Source organism: Pan paniscus, chromosome 3, assembly GCF_029289425.2.
Source record: "Pan paniscus chromosome 3, NHGRI_mPanPan1-v2.0_pri, whole genome shotgun sequence".
In the NCBI taxonomy this organism is placed as follows: domain Eukaryota; kingdom Metazoa; phylum Chordata; class Mammalia; order Primates; family Hominidae; genus Pan; species Pan paniscus.
In genome coordinates, this window is record NC_073252.2 from 67746083 (window position 1) to 67771472 (window position 25390).

Consider the following 25390-nt stretch of genomic DNA (forward strand, 5'->3'; position numbering starts at 1 on the left):
CTACTTATGAAACCATGCCTACAATGGGTTATGTTCCAAATACATTTGAACTCCTTGAATAATGGGAGTAACCAATCTTAGAATATTAGACAAGTGATTTTATGAATCTTGAAACATGCTTATTCTTCAGAAATATTGTTGTATATCACATTTTCCCTAGGTTGACAAATGCGTGCATGCACACACACACAGACACAGACACACACAGAAAACTAATAAACGAAAGGACAATGTTGGGAGCCAGTCTCTCACATTTGTTTTATTAGTTGGTTAATTAATTAATTAAAAATATTAATTACCCTCTATTGCCTGCCAAATACTAACTTATAAGATACAAATGTGAAATGTAAGCACAAAATGTCTTGACCCTTATGGAGATGTTAAACTAGGAACAGATTAGTCAAATTATCACAAAAATAAATGCAAAAGTACAATATGCCCACAAATCTCCATATAGTCATTAAATATTATAGCTGAAATATGATCAACCAAAATGACTGTCAATGGTAGGATGGATGAATAAACTATAAATCATATAAAACAAAGAAAATTAAAAGCTCATAGCCTCCTGCAGTAATGTAGATGTCTTGGGAACAAAGGAAAACATAAAAGAGTATGTACTAAATGATTTCAGGTGAATAAGTATCAAAATATGCAAACTAAAATGTGCTATTGAAAGCTAAGATAGTGGTTATGTTTGGAGCTTAATGATTGAGAGGGGTTCAAAGGGTTTCCAAGGTATTCTCAGTATACTAATACTTGGCCTGGGAAGTGGTAATAATTAATTGTGCCATACACTTATGTTTTGTATACTTTTGTGACTATTCATTATACTACAGAATTTTTAAAGATTTTTACCAATTATACCATTTTTTTTTACCATATATTAAGGGATATGTCCTTGTCTAGGGAGTCTGAGAACAATGCAGACTGAAGAAGTAACATTTTATCTGGGAGTTGATGAAGTTATTATTGTTAGGTGATATTTATATGAGCTGTCCCCATTATCTCATCTCCTATTAATCTCCCCTGTCTGTTCTAGCTGCACCTGTCCCCTTGCTGTTCTCTAACATGCCAGGCATGTTTGTGCCTCAGAGCTTGGCAATGTTGGTTGTTTTCTCTGTCTGGGGTGCTCTTCTCCAGAGACAGGTATGCATAATTCCTTTATTCTTTTAAATTTAAAATATTTTTTTTCTGAAGGTATAACACCCTACTTAGAATTGTAGGCTACCCACACAATCCAATCACATCTCAGTCCCTTTTCCCCTACTACATTCCCCCAACAGTCACTAACATCTCCTATAATACCATGTATTATATAATTATTTCTTACATTTATATTTAATAGCTATCCATTTAATGTCTAATATTTAATGTCTTATGTCTGCATTAGGCTTGAGGCTCTATGAAAACAGAATTTTTGTCTTTTTTGTTCATTGAGGTACATATACTTGGCATATACATACATAGTGTATGTATATTATATATGTGCATGTGTGTGCATATACATCTATATAAATTAATTTTTTCTATGCTCTCTTTTCCATACTATATACCTTTCATATATTCACCCATCAAAACCTCACAAGAACTCCATGAGGTAGGTAATACCATACATTAGAAAAACCGAAGCACAGCAGTTAATGAACATGTCCGATGGCACAGACCTTATAACCAGCATTGGAATGCAGTCATCTGGCTCCTGAGTGCAGGAGGTTAACAACTCACTGCACTATACCAAATATAGTTTAAGAGGAAAAGGAGAAAAAGGAGAAGTATTGCAGGCAGAGGAAAAGGTATATAGTATATGGCACAGAGGCCACACTTATAACCAGGAAGGGTTTTAGAATATGGGAGCGAAAAACCCAAGTCAGAGAAGACTACACACAATAAAATACCATTTTTAAACAAAGGTTTAATAAAGGAATGCTGAACAAGATTTTTTGGAAGGAGAGAAATGATTAGAATAAGTTGCGGGAATGGAAAAACAAAATTTAGGAGCCTTTCTGGAGGAAGGCATAGGGATTGGTTAGGGAGGTTAAATAAAGAGGAAAACATAATGAAAATGTTCTATTTCCTAGGTTGGATGTTGAGTTCACAGGTGTTCATCTTATTAAAATGTTTCAATATTTCATATACATATTTCACTTTTTTATTTTTCAAATATTATATAATAAAAAGCAAATATATCTAAAAATCAATAAAATATATGAAAGATAAATGACAAAACAATTACGAGAAAGTCAAAAGATATTATTTCAGTCCATAGTTTAAAAAAAGTTACACCCATTTCTGTGAATATATGTTTGTGTGACTGATGCATATTATAAAACTTTTATAAGTGATTAGGACCAGGAAGTAAGTTTGGAGGAGCAAGAGGTGAAGAGGATTTTTACTTTTTAGTCTTGGCCATCATCCCCTGCATTATCCACAATGTAGCAACATAATGTTTACTACATGCGGATTATATCCTGTCACTTTCATTTCTAAAGTATCTCACTGGCTATCGAAAGTAATCATAATAAAATGTAATTTTCATACTGTTACACATACCTAGAGATCTGTCTCTTCCCTTTTTCCTTGACTTTCTATCTCATTCTCCCTCTAACCTACTTTGGCCAATATTTTTTGTAAGTTCTCCAAACCGTAAAGGCTTTGCATTAGCCATTTTCTCACTTAGAATTCTGTTTCCCTGAATTTCCTTTTCTCCTTTCATTTAGAATCTTGTAACTCAGACTTTGGCATAAGTATCACTTCCAAAGGTAGTCTTTCTCCAGCATTTAATCCAAGTAGCCACCTGGCTAATTGACATCATCATATTTTTGTTCTCCGTCAGCTCTCCCACTTGATATTTTTGTTGGGTTGTTTGTTATTAATACGTTTTCTGTCTCCCAACACTAGAATAAAAGTTCCAGATCACAAGGGGAAGTTATATGTCTTTTAACCATTTTATCCCCAGAGATTAGAAGATTGATGGCATTATATAGGAGGCACTCAATATTTCTAAATAAAAAATCATAATATATAGAGATAGTTATTTTAGAAGTGCTCTTATGTGAAAGATGCATCCATACTCCCCAAATTTTGTCTTAATATCAATATTTTAGCATTTGCTTATGGGTGGCCATAATTAGTGGGAAATGTATTTATTAGTCTTACCTAAACAAATAATATAGATTTAAGTAACTATAACCTTACATAGGCTTGGCTGGTCATAGTTAATCAGAATTAGTATTATATTAAGTATAAGAAAAAATGTAAATTATTTTCCAAGAGTAGAATTGTGATATTACAAATTACAAGAGTAAGGAGAAAAATATGATACAACTTAAAAATATATATGATAATATTCTATAATAACAACAGTAATAAATGGTAGCAACCACCGTTTATTGAGCACCCACTATTTATTCTGTTTTGTGTATATTACTTCAATCTTCTTAGCAACTTAAGATGTCAGTATTTATTATCACCATTTTACAGATGGAAAAACTGAGTGTCAATGAAATTAGTAACTTGTTCTGTGTCATAGCTGGTACGTGGCAAGGCCAGGATTCAAAACAAGGTATACCCACCCACAGAGTTTATTATTATTCCATTGAGCTGCACTGCCTTAACTTGTAGTTTAGAAGTATTGCTAAACATTGCACAATTCTGTCGTAAAGTAGTAAATGAGACTCCTAAATATTATTATAATATTAATGATATATGTCAATAAAATGACTATCGGATGGTGGCTGATGAGCTCAGTAATGTGAAAAGCATGCGGGATCTAATCATGCTGGATGATATAGGGAATCTTAGCAATATCAATTGAAAAGTCGTGGAAAAAGTTATTACAAAAAGAGGAAGAGCAAGGGATTATGAGTCTGAAAATAAAGGCATTAATTATAAAAGGGGCTCATGCTATAAGCATCATCCTGGTCTGCCCCCACTCTTATGTGAAAAATTCAGATCTCTGTTTGGCAAATTTAGTAGTCCTAAACTCAGAAATTTCCATCCATCTGAGTTGGGACAATTGTTCTTCTGATTTGCAACTTTACAACCTCAGTGTGGTGTGTAAAAAATAAATCAAATTCAGATTATTAATAATCATGCAATTATATTTAAGTTTCATGATTGTGGTTAGTAAAATTATTTAACATAGCCTGATATTTTTGACAGTTATATGTTAGTTTTTAAAATTTTAATTGGAAATATTAGATTGATATTAAAGACATGGTTTTATTTGTAAGATTAAAATTCAATTGGTGAGGAAACTGTTTATGAAAACACTGGTCATCCATTAATTTATAACTGTGTTCAAGTGCTAGCTAGGTGTGTATGACTAGTCTGACAGTTGATGTGTTTGAGACAATCAGATATATTAAATTTATAAATGATATTTGAAAGGTATAAAGAAATTAAATTTTCTAAGCATATAAATGAAATTATTTAGGGAAATTTAATCTATTAAGTTTACAAGCCAATTGAACATCCATCAAATAAAAAATGAAGCAATCACTCTTATTTTATATAAAATAACCAAATTTATGAAACAATAATTAGATTTATAGGTTAAGCTAAAAGAGTTAAGAAAAATTAATTCTTGATTTGTAAGTTTATTTATCAATTTAAACTCAAGCCTTCCTCAGAAAAATTTAATTGGCAACACTGAAAACATGCCTTTTTTTTCTACTGAATCATGCAATCTTAAAAACACTAGTCTGGGTGACTCACAACTATAATCCCAGCACTTTGGGAGGTCAAGGCAGGCGGATCACTTGAGGCCAGGAGTTTGAGACCAGGCTAGCCAACATGGCAAAACACCATCTCTACAAAAAACACAAAAATTATCTGGGCATGGTGGCACACGCCTGTGGTCCCAGCTACTCAGGGGGCTGGAGGCTGACGTAGGAATATTGCTCGAACCCAGGAGGAAGGGGTTTCAGTGAGCTGAGATTGTACCACTGCACTCCAGCCTGGGCAACAGAGTGAGACTCTGTCTCAAAAAACAAATAATACTAGTTTGCTAGCTTGAACCAAACTCACTCATGACCTACACCACTCTATGTCTTTTATTTGACTGGCTCATCTTAACATCCAAGAGTTGCTAAAATTTCTATGTAATAATCTTTGAGCTGATACTGTGCCCTGGGAAAAATGGCACACAGTTTACCTAAAAGCTTAAAATTTTTCTGGTAAGGTACTATGCTGCTATGTCTAGTGCTGGGCGAATGGGAGTGGAGCTTAGACCAGGTATGTTAATAATGTTGTTGTAGTATTCTTCACTGCCCTGACTTTTCTTCAACTTCTCAGCACATAATATAGTTGAGTCATAGTTATTTTTACTAAACATACCATATTATATGTAAATTGTGTCAGTTTGTGATAATTATTATACTAGTTAGAAGAATTATAAGAATTAGAATCATATCAATGTATCATATTTCTATATATATGAAATGTTACTTTCTTTGAATTTTGGGTGAAATGGCAAATTCCTTTCTTTACTTGCTGCATTTATTGAACTGAAAACAATCTGAAGTCATTATTATGCAAACTTCAAATTTGCAGACTCAAATTTCATCATATTATTACAGTTTTAGTTTCTTCCATTTCTGTCAGAATCATTCCCATGTGAGACACAGTGAAACAACAAAAACAAACGATGTGTTAAACACAGGCTAGAAATTAGCTCCAATCATAAGGGACAGTAACTGGTATAGTTAAGAATTACTTCATTTCAGTAAACAAATATTGTTTACCTGTGAGCCTGTGGAGTAGCGTCCAGGAGTTCGAGAACCAGATGTTTTCCCTGAACCAATGGAACTCTCTGTACTTTTGCCACTACAGCAATGTGTTCGCAGGCATTTCCCATACTCTTTTCGTACCTAGCCAATTAAATATTAACTTCTGTTAGCAAGTAATTCATTGCAGGTAGAAACAAAAGGAGACAATGTATGTGAGTTTTATTTTTAGATAATGTAATTATTTCCTTGCCCTACAGATGTAAGAAAGTCTGTTCAGCATATATTTTACAATACAACATAATTATATTCATACTGTCAAGCTTGAAATTTTGCCTAACTGGAGCCTTTTAAAACACACACACACACACACACACTCATACACACACACTCACACACCTCCCATCACATCATAGTGGCACTTTCTCTTAGTTCCAAGAACATATACTTAAGCCCATTGAAGATACTATTTTTAGCTTCATAAATTTGATATAAAGTAGCCTGTTGGTGCAAGGGCATTGTAGCTGTTGTTCTTTAGGTAGAAGCCTACTTAGGAAGTTACAGAGAGTGGGGTGGAGGAAGTAGGGTAAGGGGTGGAGGAAGTAGGGTAAGAAGTGGGGGAGAGAGAAAGAGAGAGAGAGAGAAATATCAGAGAAAGTGAGAAAGCAGAGAAAAGGTATTTAAAGACAGAAAATATGAATATGTTGGGCTAATCATTTCTTCTAAATCTATATTTCTCTGAAGTTTATTTCTCTTAAAAGAGATCAAATGTTCAAATTGAGAACAAAAATTCAAAAGATTGTAAATTTTGTCCTTCAAAATAGTTCTACTCAATAATCACAGAGAAATATAATTACTTTATAGCATTCTTGATTAAATACTTAATCTTGGTTGTAGTATAAAATTACAGGGAAAAAGAAGAGTTTTAGCTGATGTTTTCAAGCAGAGAAATATATCAACTTTTGGTAAAAATTTTATCATGTCTAAAATTTTTATTACCGCCTATTTAATTGAACAAGGCATATAAAAATAAACAGTAACTGCCTTAAATCACATATCTATTACCAATAACAACAAAAGGACATCTTATTATATCAATTATATATTCAGGAATTTATATTATGAAACAACATCATGTATATAAACTATTCTTAAGCCTTTATGTATTTGATTTCGCATTAGTGCATTTTTTCCACAACTTATGATAATGTAATATTCAAATAAGATTTTATTTAAATCAAAGTTTTGAACATGTGCTTTAAAAAGGGATGTTATTTAGAATCAAAAGCAAAAAAGGTATGTAAATGATACATTAAATTTAGTATTCCAAATGGGAACATTTCATCTTATCATTGTAAAATTCATTGTGTCAAAGATATAGGAGAATTAAAGACAGAACATATACAGATTTGCTCAAAGAACTCACGTTTATTGAGTGCTTATTATGTGATAAGAACAATGATAGAGATAGGGTCAGGTGACTCAAGCATAGAAGAGGAGTGCCTGCGGGAAGTAGGTGTGGGAGGCCAAGAAGGGCTTCTTGGGGAAGAGGGCTTCCCAGAAAGTCTTCAAAAGAGTGGCTGGAATTAATTTACAGAGTGAAGTTGAAATAAAGGATAGGGGAGAAGAGGAGAAAAAGGCATTCTCACCATAAAGAATAGAACGAAAAAACAGGGTTATGATGTGCTGGTCTTTAAGGCCTTTCTCTGCTCTGGTATGGCAAAATTACTTATTTTTAATGTACTTAAAATGCTATTGATTTGTTTTGCAACCAGTCTCTTCTGTGCTACATTTATCAATGATTAGAATTAGAGATAATTATTTTTGTTTAGTGTTTACAAGTCAGTTCATATTTTGCGTATTTTAAAAAAAAGAAATTGGGCTGTAGCCAGTTATGTGTGTTTCTATGATGCATCTGTAGGGAGGGTGAAAAGAAGAAACTTCTACTTTTTAACTATTATGTGTCAGGAATTGTGCTAGGTAAGTCCCTCAAAATGACTCTGAAAATAACTATTACCTTCATTTTATAGATGAGGAGATTGAAATAGGTTAAGCAATGAGAGTAAACCACAAGACTGAAAAGTCAAGCAATGTGCCTTAGGAGAAAAATCTAAACTTCATGGGTGCTCTATGAACAAAAAGCTCTAAGATGCCACATTTGGAACATGAAATCACTGACCAGCACAGGCATTGTATATTACTAATATTATCATTAAAGTAATCTATTAATTATCTCCTTCTTTGTGTCTGGAAAGAATGAGGACAAATGCTTTAATTAGAACTTGAGAAGGCTTAAAATAATCTCTAACCAAAAGTAAGCATTATCAATGATAGTTTAGTAATTTCTACTGATTTATGAAGCATCTCTAAGAACCTAAACTTTGATCATAACTTCCCCCTGCAACATCCCACATTATTTTCCTGAGGTACACAGCAAAATGGTATATTTCCTTCTAGATGAGAAAGGGTATTTGAATGAAGTGATGTAAACCTAAACAAATATTTCAGTAAAATGAGGAATAAAGGCAAAGAAGAGAGAAAGAGAACCACTCTCCCTCCTGTTACAAAATCAGCAATATTGTTTAAGCCACAATAATTCATCGTGGGCTATTTGCATTTTCCAACAAAGATTAAATGTTCTGAACCGATAATATAAACAACCAGAAAATCAAGATATTTGGTGATGCCAAGTCTCGCATTAGCTACATTACTTACTGAATCATTATACTGACTTTATTTTGCTGTGATTTGATTTGAAATGGTAAGCATATGTCTTAAAAAGAAGAAAAAAAATAACATGGACCATGTCCAGGAAACATTTTTTAGATTACAAAAAAGCAGTTATTTGATTGTTCAATCATTTGCATATTCTAATCTACTATTTCACATGGCACTGCATCTTAGTTACCCTAGTCAGATGATATCCTATTTTAGTGTGATGCTGTTCTAGAATATAGAAGACAGGAAAGAGAATATACCTTACCAGTAAAATATTTCTGATATTTCTCATATCAGAAATAAAATGATCGTGGAAGCTCTGGGAATATATCAAATATTTGAATGTATGACAAAAGTAAAAGTGACCACTTTAATGTGACCAGTGGAAAACTGTTTACACAATCCATACTCAGAAAAAGACTGAGACACAAAAATTTTAATTTTATAAGTAAGTTGAAACAATCGACAAATAATTCAATAAGACAGCAATTTTCAAATATGAAATATTTCATATTTCTCTAATCAAAATATATAAGCAACTATACCAGTGATGGCATATTAGTGAAATTTAATCAGATGGCTTAAAAGAAAAAGTACATTTTTTTTTTCAGTTTCAAAGACAAGTACATGACAGTTTTTATACAAAATAAAAACCAAAAATAATTATACGTTTTCTGTATTTTCTGATGTTGGCCCATATTCTTGACACCAAATACAAATGTGACCAAAGTTTTAAAATTCAAAACACAGAATGGATGAAAGAACAACATGTATTACTTGTTATTGTAAATCATGAAAATAAGCGTTCAAAATCAGGGCCTGGCAAGTTTTTCTATAAGGTCCAGATAGTCAATATTTTAAGTTTTTTGACTCAGGAGCCAAAATTAAGGATAGGGTGTATATACTTATTTTAAACTTTATGTATTGAAAATGTAGTAACCATTCCTGACTTCCTGGCTGTAAAAATAAAAGGCAGCTGGATGAATTTGGCTCATGAGCCACAGTTTCCGGAACTCTGTTTTAATGAATCACAAAATTGAACTTGATGACATATATATTTTAAAATTTAACTTATGTTAAATATACTAAAAACTCTAATTATTTGTTTGAGGGTCTTGAGATGTAAAATCTCTACCTGGGTACCAAATGCAATTCTTACTTATTCCAGTGATATGCTTATGTTAAGACAAGAAAAATTAAAATAACATTTTTATTAATATTGGGAAAACTGAAAGAGGCATTGGCTAATAAAAAAATACTCAAAGCAAAAGAATGTGTGTAAAGTACAAAAATTTCTTTTCTGCTTTGTAGAAAATTTCCAAATTAACTTTAACATTTAAAAATTACTTCTTAATGAGTTAGTAAAAAAAATTTAAATAAAATTTAAAAATTATGTTGGTCCAAATTTCCAGCTAATGTACAAAATAAAGACGACAGGCAAATAAATCTACTATACTTCAGTATGTTATGACTGATCATAATGACCTAATATATTCCCTTTTTATCATGGGCAAATGCTACCATTTTCCTTAATCTCCTGATTTTGCTCACATTTTTTGCATATATTTCTCTTGAGCATCAGTTATGGCTTTCTTCTATCCAAATCTAGACATCTTCCTCAAGTTTTAGTCTCTCTGACTTCTCTGAAGTCTTTTAGAATACCAACCACTGACTTCTTCTTGACGTTTTCTCCTATCTTTAATTCAGTGTATCATCTTGATTCTCGTTCTTCCTTACAGCTCTATTCTCACTCACCATTTACATGTCTCCTATTCTTTAAATACATTAAGTGTGGCAGACTGCCATCTCTTCACCATATCCAATTTCTTCTCTTTCTGACTAAAAAAGCTATACTATGTTTTTCTGTCTCCCTTGCAGTTTAGGTGGTACCATCGATAGAACCCTATCTGATAAGAAAAACAAAATGAGTAGAAGCCATGTGAACCACTTTCAAACCACAAAATCATCTCTCTCTCTCCCAGACTTCCTGTTGGATGTCAAAACCCAAGAGGACTATAATATCGTAGATTGAGGTTGTTTGAATCTTCATCAGCCTATGTCCCTTCATGGGGCAACCCCATCCATTGGGCAATGAGTAAAACATAAACATATGTTGAGGCAGGCTTCTGTAATTTGGGGGGTGTACATATTAATTATTTGGAGGGTTCATCTATTTTATTTTGTTTTTGTTTTTTTAAATATCCTGTTATAGCAGGATTCATCTATTTTAAAACAACCTCTTTTTAAGGAGAATTCTAATGAATTAGATTAGAATGCATCCATTCTAATGTAACCTCTTTTGTTTTCTGTAACCTACATTTAGAAACCTGACTCATCATTACTACTCTATTCTGTATTTGCGATCATGTCAACACATTTTAGATATCTACCACCATCTAAAATTGAAAAAAGAGTAGTGTTTTCTTTTATGTTTGTCCATCTTGACAAGTGGACACTCTTTTCAACTTCTTGTTTTGGTCCCACCAGTCTCTAAAACTAAAAATCCTAGAAAGGGATATCTTTACTTTTTATTTCCTTTGTTTTCCAAAGAAAAATTATAAGTCTTATTGTTTCTTTCCCACAAATTTTAAAACATAATTTTCTATTTCATTTTCAGAGCCATTTCTTTGAATATTTTATAATTATTTTTACCCCCTCCATGTCACACATGAGTAAACTGAGACATGGGGAGGTTAATTAACTTGCCGAAAGTCATATAAGTTTTTAAATAGAAAAACAGAGATTCAAACCCAGGCAATCTGGCTGAGGGGTCGTTGTGACTGGACCTATCGAGACCACATTTTAAATAAAGTTAAAGTGTATGAGATTGGAAAATCAATCTGGGGATTTTAAAAAAAGTGATAAAAATATTTAGTGTTTAAAATTAACTTTGAAAATTTATATACATATTATGTCCTTACAAATGTAAACATTTGCAAAAACAGATACATGTAAAAGATTGCATTCTAATAATTCAACTCTTAGATTTCATAATAAATGCTTTTAAGGGAAAGAAATATAGAGACCATTATTAACTATTCCATCATTCATTCAAAAAATATAAATGTATATTATTTTACCATAAGCTGTGTAGACATTTATATGTTCTAATGTAAACTAGTGTTTGAAGAAACAGAAATATATACACATATACACATGTATATTTCCTATACTGTGATATATATCCATATGTGTGTGTGTGTGTGTGTGTGTGTGTGTGTATAACTCATGCCTCCACAACATTTTCAGAAAATAATTACTTCCTAATACACAAATCCATTTGGCCACCAATGGGAATATTAAAGACTATAAAGTCAAATCTATAAGAAAATAATTTTTGTTCACTGTTTAAATCAGAAAATGTTTTTATTGTTTTTTACTGTTGGACACTCCCACCAACTATTATGCTTGTATTTTGTGTTTGTTTTGCTTTACTGTTATAAAAGATGAGTATCTTTATTTCTTGTAGACAAACATATCAAGAATAATATATTAGAATATGTTGTGGCTGCTTTGCTATCATGAAATGTATGCCATTTATATTTTAAAAAAAGAATTCTAGCTTACCTTCTTCTGTAGGACACAATGGAAAATAAATATAAACATTCCCTGTAGAGAATTGAAAATGGTGAAGAGATACGCCATGATGACTGTGCTTTCATTAATATACATGAGTCCAAAGGCCCAGGTCAATCCTAATAGGCAGAGAAGAGCTATTGCACCTATAACCCATGACCTGTAGAGAGAAGAGAAAATTAAGGGTTATTAAATAATTGATCTTTAATTAACAACCATATCAGATCAACAATACGACACTGAAAAGAATGTTACAGTAACTTTTATTGACAGAAAATGTAAGACAGGTGGTGTAAGTACTTTAAGGTTTTAATGAGACTACAAGTTTTCAAGCTTGAGGAGATATATACATGAATGAAAATGTTATGAACACAGAAATTCATTTAAGCAAAAGCAGATTTGTACCATAAATTATTCATGTATTTGAAGCACATATGCAAATGGCATGAGGTGTAATTATGGTGAATGGCAACAGGAAAGCAGGCTATAAAGCTGTTAGTCTTCACTGGTCTCACAGTGGTAACATTTGTTTGATTGATTTCCCTCTATTAGTGCTTCTTCTGATACATTTTTACCTCGCTTTTTCAAAATTTCCTCTTTTTCCACAAAAATTTTATTGTTTACTGACAAAAATATAACTCGTATTAGGAGGAAATACATGGATTTGAAGTACATGTATGAATTTAATGAGCCCCACTTGTCTAATTCTATATTTATAAAGACTAAGCATGAGGGATAGTAGATGGAAAAAATAGTTCCACTCTAATGGAAACATTGTTTCTACTCTCCTTCAGGCTTTGGATCACTCACTTCTATGGTACGTTGTAGTAGATTTTAGAAATCAGTCATTTGGCAGCTTTGTTGAAAAAAATTTTGAAGGCTCAGGGAACCTTCATTTCTTTGAAGTGTCTGTAAACTCAAGGGAGAAGATGAAGCTGAGAATGAAGATGGGGTGGTATGAACGGAGTAGTATAGAATAAAAGACAACTTCTCACTCCCACTCCATTCTCTTAGTTTCCTCCAAGATGTCATTTGCAAGAGTATAAGCAGGTAACAAAATTCATATATTTGTGGTTAAGTTATGTATTGAATATCAAGATAAAATGTTCTTGCAACAGATGGGACTCATAACTGAAATGAAATCCTTCTCAACTCCCAAGTATATGGGAGAACAGGACCAAATCAGTAGAGATCGCTATACACTAATAAGCCCAACCTCTTTATTCCCAGCACATCTTCCTTGAATAGGGTAAATTCATATTTCTTTCCAGCAGATTATTATCCTCCACTATAATGTCTTAGGAAGATATATTTACAGGGATGGAAACTTTGTAAAATGAAGGGGAAAAATCATATATGTTTATCATAATCTGAAGCTGAGTTCAATTTGTTTTTTAGAGAGAACTGCATCTTAAGAAAGATATGGTCCCAAAGTAGTTAATTATTAAAGTCTTGTTAAAAATAATTATAAATATTTACTATTTTTCTCCCATAACAATCAGCCACTATATTTCATGTTTAAATGCCCACTATATTTAACATGTTTAATTGAAAACATCAACATTCTTGAATAAAAAATCTCTAAGGGAGTTTTGCTATTACATATTACATGTTTGCTTATATGAATTACAAAACATTTTAGGTGTTAATATTTTATTCTACAACTGGATTCGGAAGTATACTAACTTTCAAGGAAAAGCTCTCAGCTTCTTATGGACGTTGGAAAAAGAAAAAATAAGAATTGCCATTAAATCAAGGCAATATTGCCATTTAGATTTAAAAACAAAATAACAGGATCAAATACTTAAGTCAGGTATTAACCACTGGAAAACACATGATGGGCCCAAGGGTTAATTGGTAGAAAACTGCAATGAGCCCCGATTTCTAAAAAAAAAAAAAAAAAAAAACAAAAGAAGGAAAGCAAAAGCATGAAGAAGTGAAATGGCACTGGAGAAAAATGAAAACAAAGGACTCTTCACCAGAAGAACAAACTGAAAGTCTATAGCAAGGTTGCCCATAGGTTACCAATCTTAGTTTATTCTTGCGGGACTTGTAATTTTAAAATATGCATCTGAAAAATGTCTAAATGTTAACATTTATGTTCATATTTATTAGATTAGTACAGACTTGTAGCTTTATTTCAGACACTGAAATATATTCATACAGATTAGATCATTAATCAAGTGTCAGGTGTCAAATTTGAAAGGGATAATTTTGCATATGTAAAAATTAATTTTGAAGAAGGCATTTTTTTCTTTATTTATATTTAGTATAGCAATTCATTAATATCAATTGCAATTGGGTAGTTTTATACCCGTAAGATCATTTTGAAGATATACCAGTAAATGACAGAATAATTTTAGATGAATGATGCCCAAACAAACAACAGAAAAGCGGACATATGTGGCACAGAGGAACACATCACAATGAAAGGGAAGCTATTAAAAGAGAAACAAGTCTGTACCACAGGAAATTGTTATTGCTGTGGCACTGAATTCAGGTGATATCCAATTAACAGAGGTGAAGCAGAATTTTTTTTTGGCAATACACCTGCAGCATATTTATTCTGCATATACGTTGTATGCCAGATTATTTTCCTGCACAGTTTGCTCTTCTGTCTCTATGTGAATGACAGAAGCTCTAATGATTTTTCAGTACTGATCTGACAGCTGGTTCATGGGACCACACTGATAAACGGAATTTATCAGCCATTCAGGTCATTCTTACTTGATGAAGGGTCTGTTATCCTCATAGCTAAAGAATGCATAGACATAAAGACAAGAACACCAACATTAGCATTTTGTGACAAAGAATTTCATATGAAAAATATTCTCCTGGTCCCCAAAGGCCTCTGTCCCCCACCTCCCTAAAAGAAATCATTATCCTTTATATCTAGAAGGTAAATCCTAAAATGACCATGAGAACTTAAATAACAAGAAATAAAAGCAATTTTATAATACTGCAATATCCCTTCTAAGACTCAAAATTCCATTTTTTTTTATCATGTGCTCATATTACTTGTGACTTGAAAGAGACATTTATTTCTTAGAGATCACATTTCTCTAGAGAATAAGAAATTTTATGAGCAATCTTGGAAAGGCTTGGGGGCATGCTTAAAATGACAGATTTCATGTCACCTAAAGGTATTCTTATTCCGTAATATTAGTAGGTAAGATTACTTAATTATGGACAGTACGCTTCTAAGTAATTTTAACTTGGAGATGATTGACCTGAGTTAAATCTTAACTTTATAGCCCTTAGAAAATAATCTATCTTGAGTACTTTAAAACTCTTTCTGTTTGTGTTCTGAGTAAGATAAACCTGAATAATCTTTTGTAGTAATAGGAACATACAACACCTGCTTATTTTCACTTATGTTTACTAATTTTTTAATATCATTTGGATAAAATAAGATCCTAATACTCAATTAGTGAAGACAAGGAATGTTTTGGATCAATTTTTATAAACGTATTTTTTGCTTGTGATAAGAAAAAGAAAGAAGAGAAACTGTTCCTTTCTCTTCTCTCTTGCCAGAGGCAAGATAGTTTCCTATATTATGCATACACAAATAAAGCTCCTAGACAGGCTGCAACTGTGATGTATTTTGAACAAAGAGAACCACTGATGAAAACTCACTCTCCAGAATGATGAAATAATAAAGAATGGTATTTGAAGCCAGTTTGCCTGAGGTTTACATCCTAGCTCAGCCACTTACTAGCTACCTATTTGATCTTAGACGAAAATTAATTAACCTGTGGTTGTGTCCTTTTATACATATATAAGATGGTGATAATTATAATGCAAGTTTCTTGTGATAATGAAACAATTTATTATGAATAAAATGCTCAGAACCGTGTCTAACACAAAATGTGTTCAATGAATATTATATACGGTTATTATTATTAGACTATTCAAAGCTAGGGTAAAATCACACCGAAAATACAAAATTTCTCATCCAGAGAATAAAATCCCAAATACGTAAATGTTGAGTAAGTAAATTTATTTAAGGATATTTCGGGAGTAATATGAAGCAGTAAAATAGATGTGGCTGAAATAAGTTGGTAAACGAAGCAGAGAGTGACTAGAACTGTACGTCCAATGGGGTGATCACTAGTCATGTCTGGCTATTTACATTTACATTCATTAAATGAAATTAAGTTTAAAATTCAGTTCCTCAGTCACATCAGTCACAACACAAGTACTCAAAAGCTTCACATAGTAGCTGCCATAATGGACATGTCCATCATCACAGAAAGTTCTATTGGTCAGTACTGGACGGGGACATTCAAAGAGAGTTTTAAGCCAAGAAACGGAAATCCAAGAGATATTTAAATAATGCCATGGATGTGTGAAAGATAAAGAGAGAAGAATTTGTAAGAACTGATGGTATTTAACAGCTGTAAAACAGGCCTAGAAAGAAAAATCCTGTACTTATATTACCATCAAAAATTTATAAAACATAATAATGTGATATTTATTATATTATATGCATTCCCATTGCATCAGTATATTCCATCTGTGATGTCCTGTTCACGATTCAAATAATTCTACCTTAATTCGTATAGTACAATGTCAAGAAAAGAAAGTTACAGAGGTTGACACATAGGCATCCATGCAAAAATGCTCTACAAAATGGATTAAGCTTTGTATAGATTTTAAATACATTTCATTATGTGTATCTTGGATACACAGCATGATGCTATGGGATACACGTAGATAGTAAAACGGTTACTATATTGAAGCAGATTAATGTATCCATCATCTCACATAGTTATCAATTTTTTGTTTGTTTGTTTTTGTAGCAGGGCAGCTAAAATCTACTCATTTAGAGTGAATCCCATACACAATACAATTTTATTACCTATAGCCCTCATGTACCTTATGTCTCTAGATTTGTTCATCCTACATATCTGCTACTTTGTTTCCTCTGACCTACATCTCCCCATTTCTTTCCCCTGCCCCTGTGTTTTGTTCTCTATCTCTGTACTATAAAAACGTTTTTAAAAACTAAAATACAAAGTTTGCAATGGTGAGGTGACATATTTTTTATTTTTAATATGAAATATCAAAAAATAGAGGTATCAGGGTGCAATTCAGCAGTTTTTGTCAACTGGTGGGGACCATTTAGTTGCTCCATTTAATAAAGACAACAGCAACTCCAGCTTCACTTATACTTTGCTATAGTTATATGTAGAAGTAGTGTCCACAGAGATGTGGCCACAAGTGAACTGTGACATTTCTGGGTGTTGTCAATTAAAGGATTGGAATTGGTCTCCTCTTTACAATTTGCTGCTGTCCTTTGACTAGAAGAAAGTGATGCAGAGCCTTAGGCATCAAAATGGAAGCTGCTTATTTATGTGGAGCTGAAATATTAGGTTTAGACTGCCTACTACGAGACTCTCACAAAACAGAGTTTAAGGCACAATATTTTAGAATTTTTTTACAGTGGCTTGATTTGTGCAATAATTAACAAAGCACTTATTTTATCCCAAAAATGAGATAAGTAATATACAGTGATTTAAAATCTAAAGATCACTAAAGATTACCTAGGATATGTCAGTACCCTCCATAATTTTTGTCAAATATTCTACTGGCCTAGATAATCTAGTTTTATAGTTTTCTCTAGCAAATCCAAATTAAATTGATGGTAATGTTGCCATGCTGTTGATTCTTTTTAATTTGAAAAAGCAGATCCACAGAACTAGTTTCTATAGCTGAATAATTTTTATTATGTTTTACTAATGATAATCCATTTAAACAAAATACCGTTACAGGTTGTATGACTAAAACAATTTTACTGGAGTATATTTAAGAATTTTGTAAAAATGTGGATGCAAAGGCCTAATATGTTCTTAGCAGATGTTAAGAGGAACTTATAGGTTTACCTTATCATTTATAAGTAGTGACTTACAGATTTCTCAAGATAAAACTATTCCTCATAGAAGAAAAAACAGGTAATATATACTAACGCATCTGTATGTTGAGTGGGCTTTTCCTCAATCAACAACGAGGCCTCCAAACTGAGGACTAAGAAGATTCAGTTACCCATATTCGAAAAGGAGCCAGCAGTAACCTGAGATAAAGGACTTCCACAAGCTTTACTTGATCTAAGAGACACTGCTTTGCCATACTACCAGGCCAGGTGCTCCAAGTCCTTATAAATGCAAGGGGACAAACAAGACCATTTTAGGATTGTAGTGTTCACAGAATATATTAAATAGTAGAAAGAAGAAACAACTTTTCTTATACTAATCCCCTAGCCACAGATCTTAGCAGGCAGTGGAGGAAGAATGTTTTACGTGGGATATGTTATTAAAGTTTTAAGTTGGTCAGACATATAATAAGACGAATAGATTGGCAACATTACAATGTATATCTAAAATAGCAGTAAGTGATCTGCTACCCAGTGGTTTAAGGATATTTAAGATAGCATAGCTAGATCAGTGAGCAGAAAAAAAATCTAAACATTTCATCTTTTATTCTATTACATTAAAAATGTTCAATCAAATGGTTATACTTATGATAGAAATCTTGACAGCTTAATATTTCCTCCAAATGTACCTTATGTTGATGGGACTATACCATCCTGAAATTATATTATTATATTTGTTCTTTGTTCATCACTATAGGAAGAATAAAAATAAAAGGCATTCAGAATTTTTTTTTTTTTTGAGACGGAGTCTCACACTGTCGCCTGGGTTAAAGTGCAATGGCACAATCTCGGCTCACTGCAACCTCCGCCTCCCGGGTTCACACGATTCTCCTGCCTCAGCCTCCTGAGTAGCTGGGAATACAGGCGCATACCACCACACCAGGCTAATTTTCTGTATTTTTAGTAGACACAGGGTTTCACTATGTTGGACAGACTGGTCTCAAACTCCTGACCTTGTGATCCGCCCGCCTCGGCCTCTCAAAGTGCTGGGATTACAGGCGTGAGCTACCGTGCCCAGCCTGGCATTCAGAATTTAATTCAATGGTTCTGAGTAAAATATTAATAATTTTTCTCTATGGTCATAAATAAATAAGCATTAAAGATATTAAAAATTCTTCAAAAACATGAAAGTCACATAATATGCATGTAAACATTATAAATGACAGATTATTATATTTCAACTATGAATTTTATTACCATTTAAGTATTACTACCAAAAGCTATATTCCTATGTTTTGTTCATAGGAAATGTATTAAGAGGAGAATGAAATGAACCAAATAAATAAAATAAATGGTTTAGAATACATCACAAACATTTTAGAATATATCATAAACATTTTATCCCTATGACTCAATGATCCATATCAATATTGCAAATTTGAAGGCAAAACACCAATATTAAACTTTAAATAATAGATTGTGTGCTGCTTATGAATCAGGTAAGTCTGAAATTAGGAAAAACTGAGTATAATAAATTAAGACCAATAAATATCAGATCAATGACAGATAAGATTTTATTTTCTCTCACAACTCAATGTTATACAAATTATGTTTCCTCTACAACTCAATGTTATATGTTTCTTTAACTCAATATATTAATACTATCAAAGAATTAATTTATATGTGAGAGAAGTTAAGGGTATCAATAAGGAGAATGAATAATGAAGTATTAAGTTGTACTTCATTTATACAATTAAATACTTATTAGAATTCAGTATCCCTCTCTATCAGATTTACAGAAATGAATTGGTAGGTTGCATGCAAATAAGATGCAGGTATACCTGAGAGATACTGCAGGCTCAGTTCCAGACCATCACAATAAAGTGAGTCACAAATTTGGGGATTTCCCAGTGCGTATAAAAGTTATGTTTACATTATATTGTAGTCTATTAAGCATGCAATAGAGTAAAACACTATACATACCTTAATTTAAAAATACTTTATTGTTAAAAAAAAGTTACCAAATTCTGAGGCTTCAGCGAGTTCTAATATTTTTGTGATGGAGAGAGTTGCCTGGATGTTAAAAGCTGCTGAATGATCAGGGTGATGAGTTGCTAAGGGTTACGGGAGCTATGGAAATTTCTTAAAATAAGACCACAGTGAAGTTTGCCACATCGATTAACTCTTCCTTTCCTGAAAGATTTCTCTATAGTATGTCATGCAGTTTGATAGCATTTTACTCACAATAGAGCTTCTTTCAAAACTGGAGTCAATCCTCTCAAACCCTGTTGCTGCTTTCTCAACGAAATATGTAATATTCTAAATCCTTTGTTGTCATTTCAACAATGTGCACAGCATTTTACCAGGAGTAGATTCTATCTTAAGAAACCACTTTCTTTGCTCAACTGTAAGAAGCAACTCTTCACATATTAAAATTTGATGATGAGATTGCAGAAATTTATTCACATCTTCAGGATCCACTTCTACTTCTAGTTATCTTGCTATTTCCACCACATCTGCAGTTATTTCCTCCACTAAATTCTTGAACTCCTCATTCACCCACAAGGGTTGGACTCAAATTCTTCCAAAATCCTATTGATGTTAACATTTTTACTCCTCCCATGAATCACAAATGTTCTTAATGACGTCTAGAATAGTGAATACTTTCCAGAAGGTTTTCAATTTAGTTTGTCCAGATCCATCAGAGGAACCACTATCTATGGCAACTATAGCCTTAAAAAACTTATTTCTTGAGTAATAAGACTTTAAAGGAGAAATTACTCATTGATCTATGGGCTGCAGAATGGAGGTTGTGTTAGCAGGTATAAAAATATTAATCTCCTTGTATATCTCTATCAGAGCTCTTGGGTGACAAGGTGCCTTGTCAGGGATCAGTAATATTTTGAAAGAATTTTTTTTTTTTTTCTGAGCAGTAGGTCTCAACATGGGCTTAAAGTATTCAATAAACCATGCTGTAAACAGGTGTGCTGTCATGCAGGCTTTGTTGTTCCATTTATAGAGCACAGGCAGGGTAGATTTAACATAATTCTTAGGGATTTTCAGAATGTTAGTAAGCACTGGCTTCAACTTACATTCACCAGTTGCATTATCTCCTAACAAGAGAGTCAGTCTATTATTTGAGGATTAGAAGCCTTGAAGCCAGACATTGACTTCTTCTCTCTAGCTAATAAAGTTCCAGATGGCATCTTGTTCCAATAGAAGGCTGTTTTGTCTACATGGAAAATCTGTTGTTTAGTTTAGCTGCCTTCATCAATGATCTTAGCTCTATCATCTGGATAATTTGCTGCAATTTCTACATCAGCACTCTCTGCTTCACCTTGCAGTTCCATGTTATGGAGCTGGCTTCTTTCCTTAAATCTCATGAACCAGCCTCTGCTACCTTCAAACAAACTTTTCTTCTACAGCTTTCTCACCTCTCTCAGCCTTCATAGAACTGAAGAGAGTTAGGGCCTTGCACTGGATTAGGCTAGGCTTTAGAGATTGTTGACATTGGTTTGATCTTCTAACAAGACCACTAAAACTTTCGAGGCAATAAGGCTGTTTTGCTTTCTTATCATTCATGTGTTCAATAGATGACTACTTTCAATTTCCTTCAAGAACCTTACTTTGCATTCACAACTTGGCTAACTGGTTAAAGAGGATTGGCTTTCAGCCTATCTCAGCTTTCGACATGCCTTCCTCACTAAGCTTAATGGTTTCTAGCTTTTGATTTAGAGTGAGAGACATTTTCTTTCACTTGAACACTTACAAGTCATTGCAGGATTATTAATTAGCCTAATTTCAATATTGCTGTGTCTCAGGGAAGAGGGGAACCCAAGGAGAGGCAGAGGAAAAGACAGAAGAACAGCTGGTCGGTGGAACAGTCAGAACACACACATTTATTGACTAAGTTTGCTGTCTTATATGGGTGAGGTTCGTGGGGCCCTAAAATAATTACAACAGTAACATCAAAGATCAGTAACCACAGATAACCCTAACAGATATAATAATAATGAAAAAGTTTGATATATTGTGAGAATTACCAAAATGTGACATAGATCTATGAAGTAAGCACATGCTGTTGGAAAAATGGCACTGATAGACTTGCTTGAAATAGAGTTGCTACAAACTTTCAATTTGTAAAAAATGCAATGTCTGGGAAGTATTAATACAAAAAAGAGAAGCACAATAAAATGAGGTATGCCTGTATGCAATTTTTGAGTCTTATGTTTGAGTAAAATAATAATATTCCATGATTATTTATTAATATTAAAGTATGAAACGCTATATGTCAGTGGCTGAAAACATGGACGTGCAAACCAGCCTGCCTGAATTTGAATGCCAGCCGAGCATTTTAATAACTCTGCAATGTTTCGCTAATTGCACCTCATAGCCCTCTTCTGTGAAGTGGGGATACATGCTGAAGTTCCTTCATAGGACCATTGTGTGTATCAAGTAAAAGATCTTGGTAGTTTTATTTGCTACACAAAACTATGCAAATATACAAACTATAATGTGCAAAAGTACTATATAAATATTTGCTATTATAATTGCTGTTGTGTATTGACCTTCGGACCTCAAAAAAGGGGCTGTAGGAAAAAATACATACACGATTCTGTATTAGGTTTTTTTAAAAAGTATTTTGGAAATTATATATTAAGTGTAAATACAAAGAAGATGAGGGAGACACTGCCTCTGAGTTGATCTTTAATACATACATTTAAAGGGCCTCCGTTTATATAAAGCAGCATTTTCTTTTAGATTATTAGTTTAAGTTTAGTAAATGCTATGAATTTTCATACTCTGAATTGAAATGGAAGTATTTCCAAAATTCCTAATGAACATTAAAAGAGATAACCAAAGTACTTTGGTTTACATGAGAAATCTAAGTTTAATTCATGAATATATTATATCTTTAGTGTTGAAAAGTTCACTATATGACGGCAATGTTCTACTAAGTGCAATCATTTGACTATAAAGAATAAAAGACATAACATCACATGTGGAATGTTCCTGAAGATTCAATTAGAAATTTAAGTTCCAGAATTGGATTGTTTAATGTTTTTTTCTTATGACTTTTCAAAACTTTGAAATTTGAATAGGAAAAATGAAACAAATGAGAAGATGCCTGTATATACACATTTATATTTGTTTTTATTTTGTAATCAATGAAAACTTACTTTAGTCAGTAACACTTCAAGATCCATAAAATATTTTTAGCAAGTTGACATATCTTACTTATTGATATTTATGATTAAAATTTACAATGTTTCCTGGTTCACTTTTGGAGGTCCAGTATTTTCTACACTTACATTGAGCCTTGAATTCCTTAGAACCTATAACTGTGGGGCTGATAAAATAGGGTCATTGGAATGTAAAGAGATGAAGTACTTTAAGGACTGTATTACCTACTCTCAGGATTTCTTTTTTCCACTTAGAGAATATACAAACTTTTAATTTAAGTAAAATAAGTCAAGAAATTAATAACTTTTTGTAATCCTTGCCAAACATGCTCTGACTGGGTGAAATTCTGTTATATTCTTTTTCATATGTATGGGATTTTCACCTCTCTTTTCACCAATTTCCAACAGAAACATTCACTGAATAAACAACAGATTATAAACTGCTTGGGAGAATAACTAGAACACAAGAAAAGCACAACTCAGTATTTAAAATACATCTGTACTAACTAAAGATTCTAACAAATTGAACCATCAAAGGCACTGCAGCACAGTTGGAAGCAGGCAAGGTTTACTTAATTTTGGAAGTATCTTATCCTTTATAAGCCTCAGTTTTCTCGCCTCCACAATAAATAAGATAATCTCACTGGGATCTTTTTAGAGTTGAGTAGACTCAAGAAAAGAATATTCGATAGTTCTTAAAAAGTTACAAATTAGTAAAAGCTTTTGAAGTATACTCTGAATTATTGAATTTATCATTTATATGGAACAGTGAATGTCCATTGTAATTTTTCTTCTAAAGATTTTGTAAAAAATCACACTGCACATCTACTGCACAAGAGCTATTACTGTGTCAGTGAGCAGACCTGATTAATTACTTAAGAGCTCTATCTCAATTCTGCTTTTAATACAGAAGCCCAATGAGATATAATTATTCCTAATTCAAATTGCTAAAAGAAATAGAAAGATAATCTTCTTAAAAAAGTCAATGAGAAAAACATTAATAAATATTATAGAACATTTAAACAAAATAATAATTCAAATTTTATAAATACATAAAAAGCTATGTCACAAAATAAAAAACCTTAAATCAAACATATTCTAAGCCAAATGTCAGCTTCAAAAATGTGCTAAGAATTAACATCAATTGGAGTTTACTCTCTGATGATAATAAAGTTAAATTAGATACCAATAACTAATAAAATATGTATATATGCATATGACTACATGACAATTATCCATTTGCTGCTCTCTCTAAGAAAGCCTCAAGCCCCACAACACTTTGCAAATAAGTTCTACCTAAAACTCAACGAATAATTCTTCTTCTAATCTAGGTTAGGCCTAAATGAAAAAAGAAAAACTTTTATATATATATAAAGGATTTAAAAATTCAAATTTAGAAAAGCAAATGTAAAATGGCTTGGGCTTATAAAACTAGAAGTTATAATTATCTGTGAATAGTGAGAGATAAATCATAGAACCATTTTGATTACAAATCCAAAGTAATGTTAATGTTGGTTACAGAGTCACTTTCCTGCTCCACTGGTAAGTGTCCAGGTGTTAAATTGTACATATGCCCACTGCTATGCAAACTCCTTCATCTTGTTCTCTTCAGTGTTTCCACACCCCAGCTGCATCACACACATGAGGCACATCTTCCCTTTCATAGAGCATATCAGGATGGTATCTCCTTTTGGCTTACATCAACCACCTTCTGTTTACAAATACTGTACCTACTGCCCCCAGTGCCTGAATTCTTCCAAGTCTTCTGCTTCCACAGACAGCCTCCCTCAGCCCCAGTTCCAGCAGGACAGGCCTTCCTCTGAAAGGAAAGCTGGGGCAATGAGGTCACACTAGTCAGCATTCCGTCCTTCCTACGCCAATCCCAGCTGGGCTCCTACTTGTCTGCCACCTTTGCACTCAAGAAAGTTATATTGTTCTTCTCTCTCTCTCTCTTCCTCATTTCTTGCCAGTATTCTGCCTTTTCCTGACATCTATGCCTACAAAATATCTGGTCATTCCTAGGTCTTGTCTTGCACAGACTTTCATTAATAACTGAGTGATTGCAATCACCACTGCGATGCTGAAAATCTCTTGGTCTTTTCTCCTCTAAATCTGTATCTACTTCAATGAAACTGAGTCTCTTCTGGGAACCAGGAGTCTTATATCAGAGACTCCTCTCCTGACACCCTCAGTCTCCTAGCTGATCTACTCAATAAGAATCTGTTATCCTGAGATGCCTACTGCTCTGCAAACTCTAGTAAGAACACAACACAAAGCTCTTGAGAGCTCTGTCTTTTCCTCTGCTTTTAATA

At 32.8% G+C, this 25390-nt stretch overlaps 1 protein-coding gene across 30 annotated transcripts in view; it reads right to left on the reverse strand.

The window, feature by feature from the left end:
- The window catches only part of ADGRL3 (adhesion G protein-coupled receptor L3), an 861253-nt gene that overhangs the window by 28845 nt on the left and 807018 nt on the right, over window positions 1–25390 (reverse strand). For 18 of the 30 annotated variants that reach the window (XM_057302097.2, XM_055111492.2, XM_055111507.2 and 15 more), the window contains 3 exons: window positions 14751–14777; window positions 12015–12183; window positions 5748–5873 (listed from right to left, as the gene is read on the reverse strand). In XM_057302097.2, coding sequence (XP_057158080.2) covers window positions 5748–5873; window positions 12015–12183; window positions 14751–14777 — 322 coding nt within the window. The remainder of the gene's footprint in view (window positions 1–5747; window positions 5874–12014; window positions 12184–14750; window positions 14778–25390) is intronic. The other 12 variants (XM_057302095.2, XM_034958747.4, XM_057302096.2 and 9 more) reach the window with 1 other exon arrangement.